Source organism: Vollenhovia emeryi, unplaced genomic scaffold (genome assembly GCF_000949405.1).
Source record: "Vollenhovia emeryi isolate VEMERY1.0 unplaced genomic scaffold, V.emery_V1.0 DF939387.1, whole genome shotgun sequence".
Classification (NCBI taxonomy): Eukaryota; Metazoa; Arthropoda; class Insecta; order Hymenoptera; family Formicidae; genus Vollenhovia; species Vollenhovia emeryi.
In genome coordinates, this window is record NW_011966979.1 from 43,058 (window position 1) to 54,205 (window position 11,148).

At 30.5% G+C, this 11,148-nt stretch overlaps 2 protein-coding genes across 4 annotated transcripts in view; one reads left to right on the forward strand and one right to left on the reverse strand.

Annotated features, from left to right (window-relative positions):
• Positions 1–7,949, reverse strand: part of LOC105558056 (protein I'm not dead yet) — a 38,058-nt gene extending 30,109 nt beyond the window's left edge. The window contains exons 1-2 of one of the 3 annotated variants that reach the window (XM_012005547.1): positions 7,784–7,949; positions 7,283–7,418 (exon numbers count right to left, since the gene is read on the reverse strand). The gene's annotated coding sequence lies outside the window, so the exon portion shown is untranslated. Of the gene's footprint in view, positions 1–7,278 lie in introns of all 3 variants that reach the window. The other 2 variants (XM_012005546.1, XM_012005545.1) reach the window with 2 other exon arrangements.
• The window catches only part of LOC105558057 (GPI transamidase component PIG-S), a 57,498-nt gene that overhangs the window by 37,242 nt on the left and 9,108 nt on the right, over positions 1–11,148 (forward strand). Inside the window, exon 2 of the mRNA XM_012005550.1 lies at positions 8,779–9,009. Within this exon, the coding sequence (XP_011860940.1) occupies positions 8,779–9,009 (231 nt within the window). The remainder of the gene's footprint in view (positions 1–8,778; positions 9,010–11,148) is intronic.

Below are 11,148 nucleotides of genomic sequence, written 5' to 3' on the forward strand. Positions count from 1 at the left end.
AATTTTTTAAAACTTTTTTCGCCGTTTTGTAGTACTTTTGAAACCATTTAATTAAAAAAAAAAGAGAACTTTCTATCTCTTATAGTTTCGGAGATATTCGCATCGAAAGAGAAAAACCGATTTTTTTCACAGGGGTGTTCCACCCCCTAAAAGCGCGTAAGAGCACGTATAAAAAAATACGTGTCTCTTAGTTTTAGCTGGAAAACAACATATTCAAAGCTCATCCAAATCGGAGGAGGACACTTTGAAACGGTCCCTTGTTAGTCTAACTCAATCTACCACCATTTTTCGTAGGGGTACTCTTGCGTCAGACACTCTGTATCATACTGCAACAAGAAAGTTCTAAATTTTAATGCAACTAAAATTTGTAGTTTTTATAATAAATTATTGCATACACATAATTATTTATTTGGAAAATTCCCGGAATAATTAAAAAAACAAATTTTTTTAATGAGAACAGTTTATTCTTTATTTTTCAATATAATCCTCTCTCAACTCTCTACTCTATCAACTAACACGTCTTACGAAGGAAACTCGGCAGTCTGTAATCACCGATTTCAATTAAGTTTTGTGGGTGTGTTGTACTCACCCACACTTACATTTTACCAAAGTCATAAGATGCACTATTTAGGCATTTTCGAGAAAATAATAATTTTTTTCCGCAACGCTTATACTTTTACGAAAGAGCGATTGTTGAGTTGGCAGCGTAGTGACGCAGGTTAAAGCTTCGTGTACGCTCATAAATTCAAGCCCAGCAGAAGACTTTTTCTTTTCTATTTAACATTGACATTTCAATCTTTTATTTTTATCCTTACCTTTAGATTATAACATACCTACAATTTTACACGGCAACACACGCTTTAATCTGCGTCGCTACGTTGGCAACTCGACAATCGCTCTTCCAGAAAGGTGTAAGTGTTGCTGAAAAAAAAAAGTATTATTTTCTCGAAAATACCTGAATAATGCACTCTACGGCTTTGGCCTCTAAAAGGCTCAAGAAAAATTCTCTTCTGGTTTTATATGTTTCGTTACTACGCCTAGATTTCTTTTACTGCACTGGAAAAAGAATCTGGTTGCATTAATTAGAAATCTGGTAGATTCAACCAGTCGTCTCTTAGAAAATGGACAAATCAGAATTCCTTTAGGATTTACTAGACGTATAGCGAAGTCTATCAAACTTCTGGTTAAGAAATATCGAGCCATATCGTGATATCTAGAAATTCTGTTTTGTTTAACCACAATACATTCTATCGTGCATGTCTTATTAATACAACTGAAGTATTTTTTTTCAGTGTGACAATGAACTAAACCGTGTTTTATGAACATTTTTATCTTGAAAAAGTAAAGAAAATCCACCAGAGCCAAGTGAAGTGACTTAGCCAAAAACAGTTGTCATTCAGTCTTTAAATTTTACAGATGTGTATTGAGAATGAAAATAAACTTTCTCTTACTGTAATATTAAAATATAAAATAATTAACAAATTTCTTATTATATTGAACATGTTAACATAGTATTACTATCACCATTTATTGTATCCATATTATATTAAATTAATATAAAAATGTAAGTGGACTATTTGGGACATGTGATATACAGGGTGATATACAGGGTGAAAAGAATGCCCCCCCCCCCTCCTATTATCTCCAGAAGTGTACACTTTCACAGAAAATGACCCGAATAAAAGTTGTAGGGGTTATAAAGTTCTATCTTTTCATGACTTTGAAATTGACCTTGAACTTGACCTTGAGGGTTGTTTGAAGGTCGACTTTGATTTTTTAATGAAACAAGTAACCCCCTAGGGTTTACTTTAATATGACAACGTGTCTGAACGTAAAATTTCCCGCCCTATTTAAATCCGGGGTAAAAAAAAGGGGGTTTCCATTTCTCAGTTAACTTTCGCAATACACCCCACATTTAACTTTGAATATCTTATTACTACGACAGATACCAAGACCTCCTTTTGAGAGTTGAAAGTTCTAACAACATACTTAATTTTGATTGTAATAAAACTCAGCATGTGCCACATAGCTATGAGATGACAAAGTTCGTGAAATAACTCTTTTTTTTGCAACTTTAATTGCGAATTTCTCACAATTGTGACGTAATGGAGCAATCTAAAAGTCGGATTCGTGTTCAACGTCCAAGAAACTATAAGAAACTATTCTCGTTCCGGTGTTTCTTTCTTTTAACTGTGTTATATTACTCACAGAAGCAGGCAATTTACGTAGTATCTCAACTACTTTTGTGTCTCTGATCCTAGTATCACATCTTAACGACTTACGTCTATTCTGCATAATAGATGGGTTTCATCTGATGCAACATTACTAAAGGAAGAATTAATCAAGAACGAAATAAACTTGATAAAAGTATTGTACATTTTATATTTTAGTTTATGTATTTGATATATTTTTTACATATATTTCTTTCTTATATATAAATATAAATTGTATATAATATTACAACCAACTTTTAATTTTTATTCTTGACTGATTTATAATCTTTTTCTATTACAGTATGGAATGTTTTTTGAGAATTATACATAATTATAGTTTATATATTCTATTATATTTTCAATTCCATTACTTTTATTTATCTAAAATTTTATTACAAGTCGGAACAAAAGATATGACCTGCTGAATTTTGTTTTCATTTTACAATATAATTTTGAATCTATACTATTGTTGGCGGCTCGTACTCTTTGCAACTTCTCTGTGTAATTTCGCCATTATGGCAGTACACTGCTGCATTAAATTAATCGTTATGTAATAGTCTCATTGTATGTGCGTGCAAGACGCGCATATTTAAGGAAACTAACGCGAATGAGCGGAACTCTTTTATCATGTAGCACCATATAAGGAGTAATACCAATTCAGATAAACGTTCAGGAAAATGCCGGATCCTAATTGTAAAACTGTTGTAATATCCCGCATTTGTCTCATTTCAAAAGTAATTTGAGCAATTACGTGATTCGTAAGTACACTCGGAATTAAATCACCATCGTAAATTGGCCGCGATTGTAAAAAAATAACAATTAAATTACAACAGATATTATTGTTATAATATAAGTAGCGTTACTCTTGTATATAATATAATCAGTATTACTAAGAATAAAGAGTGAAATGAGAGTTGTTGAAGTAAAATTAAATTAACGACAAATAATTAGATATATTTTGAAAATAGTGTACTTTATTGTGTTGTTGAATTATAAATGTTATAATCGTTAATTTCTTTATGTAATATAATGATTTCTACATCATTTCCATAAAATTCTTCTTCTTTTCTTATTAATAATATTTTCAGTGCTTTTATAACTAAAATTTATCGTGGTTGTGAATGATAAAGGAACAAACACGATATAAACAAGAGCGCAATTAATAATTGGTTAAGAATGTTTGCATCAGTTTTAATTTCTTCTACATGCTGTAAGCTAATATTACCTATGAGTTATAACATAATAAATTCATGGACATGTTCGATGGTCGAATAATAAATGCGATTAGGCACGATGGTGCATGTCGACACATCAAAATAAACTTTATGCAGATTAGTATAATTGATCGCGTTGTACATGTACAATATTACATTGTACAATACAACATAGTTGAGTAAACAACAAGATTTGCACGAACGATAAAGATTATAAGAAATAAATACTAAAATAAAAGTATTAACTATATTTTTCTTCCTCCTGTGCAATTAACATCTTTTAGTTTTTTCTCCGCAGTTATATGGCTTGGTAGTTAATTTGAAATGTATGCAATATTAAGTTATTAAATCAAACAGCTATTAATGTTTAACTAAAAATTTACAGTATAAAATAATATAACGACAGAATCAGAAAATGATATTTCGAAAATACGCAGGCTCTCAGAATTATATTCAAGATTATTAAATTGTTATCTTTTTAATAATAATTGAGTTAATAATAAGTAAGTTGAATATTATGTTAGATTTATTTCATTAAAATTTAGTTTTAATTAATTCGATGAAATTACCTTACCAAGAAATTACGAAAAATGTAACGTCGTAATTAGTTTTGTATAGGTATATATCGCGGATATTAAATGCATATCTTCTTAATTCAGTTATATGTATGACCGTTTTTAATTATTCGAAATTAGTCCTTAAATAAGATTTATGTAGGTTTAGAAATGAACAATGCAATTACTATCTATAACGTTGATTACGACATTACTTAATTAAAAGCTCATATCGAATTGCATGTAATTATATTTCATATCGGAAACCGGAAAATTCTGGTTTCATCGTAATGTATCATATTTCTTTTCATAAAGAAAGTAATTTATATCTTTTGTAATTTGTTTATATCGCATATTACAGGAATTTCATATTTCCTACAATTGTTGACTTGCGAAAGAAGTAGAGTTGTTTGGTTAACCACAATTTGTGATTTCGCATTTTTCACAGATAACGTGTAACGCGTTTACACTTAACATGGAGTGTAGTTACACATTTCCCGGATGATAGACGCGTTTACGTAACATAAAGACGGAGCAGATTAATTGATCTGCTAAGTATGGAACTACGCTCGCTTTATATGTCAGTTCGTTTAACCCTCGTGTAATAGCAATGATAAATTCAAATGCACATATATGTTTTACGAAACATTGCAATAGACCTTTAGATCTCTTGTACAATTTTAGAGAATTGAAATACAGAGAGCTAAAAATTTATGAAAAACACTTGTTTATTTACAAAGTGATTTTGCATAAAACAATAAAATATATTTGGTATTTGTTTACATTTTTTATGTTTTTTTAGGCGGATGTGATTTACATATTTATGATGTAATATGTAGGGACCTAATTCTATGCCATTTCTAATAACTTTATAGTTTATAATAGAAGTAAATATTGTAATATTTACTTTTATCAATTTAATGAAAATAATTGGAAAAGATAGAAGAGAAAGGGGGGAGGAAGTAACGAAGGAAGGCAGAAAGAGCAATTTTCATCAATATTCTAAAATTAAATTTACCAGTAACAAAAGTACTCTTTGTCATGTATATTGTCTATGCATAGCTGTGTTCTGTAATTGTACACATATACATGATTTTAGAATATTATAATATTAAAATATAATAATTTTAATAACTTTTGGGCGTTAATTTATATTATTTTAGATCGCGGCATCGGGCTACTTATTGCACATGTATTAGTATGATCCTTTTTTGTGTTTAATAACAAATGATTATATTGTAGCTTTGTAAATTGTTAAAAATCTATTTTGAAACGTTTAATTTAAACATTAAAATTCTTCGATAGTTATTTTATTTTCAAGCAATTTCGTCGACTTTGTTCTATGCCAATCTATGCAATTGCAAGCATGATGTCACAGTACATTACACATCTCTGTGTAGTTAATCTTCCACATGTCTTCCATGCGGAAGTAAAGAAACAAACGGCTCAGTGTCTTGAAGTAAGCCTTCGACGTTAACAAAATTAAAATTTTAAGTTCGTTATCGTAAGTAGAAATCAATTTTTTGTAATGTAAATTAAGTTAATGTATGTTTTAAATAATTATTTATCTCCTTTCCAACCTCTTCTTAAAATTAGCCGATGGAAATTAAAAATTTATACATTATTTAAAGATTAAAGATTGTAATTAAAAATAAAAACTAGTCGATTTAACAGCTCATAAATATAGTTTGTATTTTTATTATAAAACATTATTCGATATTCTTATCTTTATATGATTAAATTTTTTAACTTGTGAGATTCGGAAGCTCAAGAATAGTATAAATTCGCTGTTTATTTCTTTAAATTTGCATAATGCAAGCTAATTATAAGATGTTATTATATAAATATTTATTGTAACCATCAAAAGCAACTTAAACAGCTATAAACAAACGAAATAGGCCTAAACTAAAGGAGTCTTCCAAAGAAACTGAAAGCCTTATATGACCTCAGTATATTTGAATAATCTTAAACGCATATATAAATTTTATCAATCAAAGGTTTGCTAAACCGACTTTCCTCAAAATTACATTTTTAAATTTAATAAATAAAAACTAAAAGAATTTATATTTGTTTTGGATTTTATTAATGGAAAGAAAACACAGTTTGACATCAAATGTAACAAACATGAAATCTGATTATAATTAATATTTTTAGTTTTTTAGTAAATAAAATTTTAGTAGTAAAAAAATTTGAACATCTTATACTATTGTATTGATATTTTTTGTATAATCAGTATCTCACACGCGCACACGCACACAAGCACGCGCACGCACACATATAATATATATTTAAGAAAATAAACATTAATTAATTGTTTACTTTATATAAAAACATTATAGAAATATGTAATTGAAAATAGGTATATTAGGTATACAAGCATATATTTGTATCTTAAGATAAATACAGGGTGTCCCTGAATGGTCTGTACAAATTTTTGGAATAAGTTCAAGGGACCTAAACAAGCAGAAATGTCCCATGAACATGGGGTCGAAAATGCTTGCTTCTGGAGTTACGACGTTTCGAAGTTCGAACGTCGAAGTTTCGAACATGTTGGAAAATACCTGGTGTATTACGGATGGTGTCGCAGCCGTCCACGATTCGCTGGCGAAGAGTTGCTACGTCCGGTACTGAGATAGAATAAACAAGGGTTTTCAATAAATAAACTTTGTAACACCTATGCGATTTGACGTGATAATTTCTCCAGCCATGGTAGGGAACTTCGAAACGTCGTAATTCCAGAAGCAAGCGTTTCCGACCCCATGGGGACATTTCTGCTTGTTTAGGTCCCTGGAACTTATTCCAAAAGTTTGTACAGACCATTCAGGGACACCCTGTATTTCAAATCGAATAAAAAATATCTAGGAAAGTTGTTTTTTTTAATGTTGACTTCTCTCGTCATAGAGGAAGCTTTCTGAGTTAAGATGCAAATTGAAAATTGCTTCCTTAGAATTTTAATAATTTTAATTCGCACACAAAACTTCTATGAAGAAACCAAAAACCCGCATGCGCACAGGAGGAGAATTAGAAACTTGTATATTGCTTTCGCAGCTAAAATGGAAAAAAACTTGCAAAGATAATGAGCACTGTGCAAATTTCTAATTTGTACGTTTAAAATAGAAGAAATAGCTTGGCCAGATGAGGAAACAATGTGCCAATTTCCAATTTCAACAAATTTTTTTTTTCAAATAAAAAATTAAGTGTTGTTATAATAAAAAATCTTAAAATTGATAATCCGCTGAATAATAAATTTGTACAATACTGTACGCTAACTGTAATATATTTTTACATCATACATACTTACGATCTTGCCAGCTCACATTCACGACGATGAGTATTCGTTTACCTCCAGAATGAACACGTGACAAGATTTAATAGTTTCAAATTTGATAATTTACATTTGACATGTGATACGGCATGGCACGGTAACACATGAACATCTGTTTTAGTCAACAATACAATCATCGATTAATAATGCATATCAACTTAAAGCACGTTTGTATGCATTCGCAATTAGAATGGAATGAGACGTAAGTGATAATCATTAATTAGTTTTACGAAATTTTGCGTTTAATTAAACAAATTCAGATTGGATTTATCTTCATGAATATTTTATTATTTTTATCGTCCGTTTATATTATATGTACTCTTCTCTAAAAGATCTCAATTTGATAATATTATTCATATTTTCTCGGAAAATCTTTTTAATGACGGAAAAATTTAATTTTGAAGCGCATCGTTAGGATCTAACAACATAATAATTGTTACATAACTCGACGTCGTTATTTAGCGTCATCGTAATTACATCGTTTCTCGGAATTTTCGCGATTGGCACACAGTTATCGGATCTCGTAATGGTATTTATCGATTGTCAAAAATCGACTGTCGTATTCAGATAATCTGGCAATCACGATATCGCATGGTCGCGAACTTAACATTGAACTGAATGTTCCGTCATACCCGTACGGTAGAATACTGTCGACCAAATTGGATCTGGTTCAATTTTATCTTGAAGGTTAAGAGGGCGGAAAAAGCGTTTGCTGTCTTTACAGATGGAAACCGAACGAGAATCAGTGAACCACTTTGTAATATATCGCAAAAATTTAAATTAAAAAGAAATGTGTTTCTCGTATGTCATTAGGAGATGTATATCAAGAAGACTAAAAGAATTTAACAATTTTTATGACAAATGTTACAATATTATACAAACTAATTTTTTTACAAATAAAAATATGGAACAAGCAATAATATAAAGTTGTAAAAATTAGCAAACAATGAAAAAGTAACAGTAATCTCCGAGGGTGCGAGATAAACTTATGTAGTAACAGACAGAATTTTACTGTTTATTTTAAAACAAAAAGCCAAATTGACTGAAATAAGTGAAAAAGCATCATCTTTATCGTAGCCAATTAACAAAAATAGCAGCAATATCAATTTCGCAGAATATCAATAACGTGAAATTGATATTTGGATTTTCAATGATTAAAAACACCATTAACATTTTTAAAAGCGTCAAATTTTATATTTTACATTTATTTCTATTTTATATTAATTTTTTATATTTCACTTTTTCAATAAAAATGATATTTCAATGTCAATTTTTTTACATGTATTAAAATAAGAGTAATCTGTCTTTAATATCTCATTTTGTATGAATATAGTATGTATGTACATACATATGTACACATCATACAAAATGTTTTACTTATAATATACATATATCGATTTATAAAACCATTTTTATACTTTATACATATAATTGCACATAATTTCTGAATATCATGTCATCTTATGTTACAGAAAAATACAGAGTGTACGCAAGTGTATCGTTTGCAGTATTATTATTAGGGATCGGCGTGCCTCTCTGGTGGCACACTACGACAGTGCCTCGTGTTACTCTTCCTTATGCCGGAATCGATGAATTGTCGCAACTGGACATCAAAATTACCACAAAGATCATCGTTGCGGCACTCTCACACAATCGCGCCGAGTCGCTCGTACATGAAATTAGGCGAACGTTCGCAAACGCTGGTAAGTGAAAACAAACCACGAAGCATCAAGTGATTCATTCATTGTGACATATTTGTTCACTGATTATGTATACTGCGCGAAAAATTCTAATAACTTCAATGATTGACCACCCATCGAAAAATTTCTGGTTCCATTGCTACTATATTTTGATCTATCATCAAATAGGATCGATATTATATATTTTTTTATTAAGAATTAACTAATGCAATTTGTTGTGAGCGTTAATCAGGTGGGGATTCTAAAGCCATTTGTATCGATAACACAATTACAATATATAATAATTTTTGCGCTCGTAAATCTTTTTATGGGCTTTTATGCACAAAATAATACCAGGATAGGGTGCGGACCGCACTATACATTTTCATACTTCAAATACTGGGTTTAGAAGTCTAATAAAAGAAACTATCTAATATCCGAAATTTTCAATTTCTGATTTCAAATACATTTTAAATTGGCTTTATTATTGGTATGTAGAGTTGTCACCTGACGACAATATAAGTGATATTTTTAATCTCTCGTCGGTTTTTATATAAAAGCGACCCACTTTATTTTTATGTGTACTTTAATCGTATGGAAAGACTTTGCAATTTTAATTGAAATAAAATAGAAATAAAAATTTAAATGTAATTATTTAAATAATATTAATAAATTAAAAAATATTTAAATAAAAAATATATACAACGAAATTAATATATCTAACAAGTGTTACATTCAAATTTTAGAATTTTTTTATTTTTCGGGAAAATAGAAGGGTTAGACACAGTATAAGTACGGAAAGATGTGATGCACAGACATTCTCTCTCGCAGATACACGATTCGGACGTGTGTCGTGAATCGAATGCACCTTGTTCTCTGGAAACGGGTCAACGTCCTGAAAGATATAATGTCTTCCGCGAGCTGTTCGGTCGTCGGCCCTGTTTTCGGGTAAAGGAACTTAATTCCTATTACCTGGAACTGGATTTCGCGTGATATTGAAGAGCGAAGGAACTGAAAGTGAAATCTTAAATTAAAACGAAAAGAATGGCGGTATTAAGGAAGAGTTAACATTTATAAAGTTTATTAATAAAACAATTCTATTGAGTAATTATATAATAAGAATAAAATCCTGCGAGAATCAGTGAAACTAACTGACATCGGCTACAATTTTAGAAGGACTTATGAATTCCACGTTTGCAACAGATGAAACATATTTCTACACTGAGAAAAAAATCTGGTAGATTCAACCAGTCGTCTGTTAGAAAATGGACGAATCAGAATTCCTTTAAGCCTACCACACAATGCCAGGCAACAGGCAATAGGAATAGGAAATAGAATTTTTGACGCGTTGGATTTGTCGGAAATTTTCTTCCAACCAATCCGATGCGTCAGAAATTCTATTCCCTGTTCCTGTTGCCTGTTGCCTGGCATTGTGTGATAGGCTTTAGAATTTACCAGAATTCCTTTAGGATTCACCATGAAAGATATTTCATAACCAGAAGTTTGGTAGACTTCACTAAAAATCTGGTAAATCCTAAAGGGAATTCTGATTCGTCCATTTTCTACCAGACGACTGGTTGAATCTACCAGATTTTTTTTCAGTGTAGTATCCATCAGAACTTTATATCTTAATGACGATTTCTCAGTGAGAAATGATTCGTCGCCCGACGTCGAAATGATGTCGAAACGACGTTGAATCGACATCAACACCGTCAAATTGACGTCAATTCGACCTTATTTCGATGTCGGGCGACGAATTATTCCTCACTGGGTTGCAAATAAGATAAAAATTTTTGTTCTGCGTTCTATTAGTAGAGATTGCAGAAATTTTAGACTTATATCGGGGCTCCATATTTAATTGTAATATCTTTCTACAATATATGAAAATCTTAACGAAGAAAACACTGAAGAATTCGACTAGCATTATTATCTTGATTGATCGTTTGACGTAAGAGCTTGACTTGTATATTTGTTGATATTCAGTATCTGATGCGCATCTCAATCCTTGACACTGACCCGAATACATTCATTGTAACTGTCAAAATAAACAAAGACCTTTGATCTGTGATATTTATACATAGATCCGGGTTTGACTTGGCAAAATTTACATTAACAATCTTACATTGTATCATCTAGCGAGAAAATAACTAATATAAAAATAAT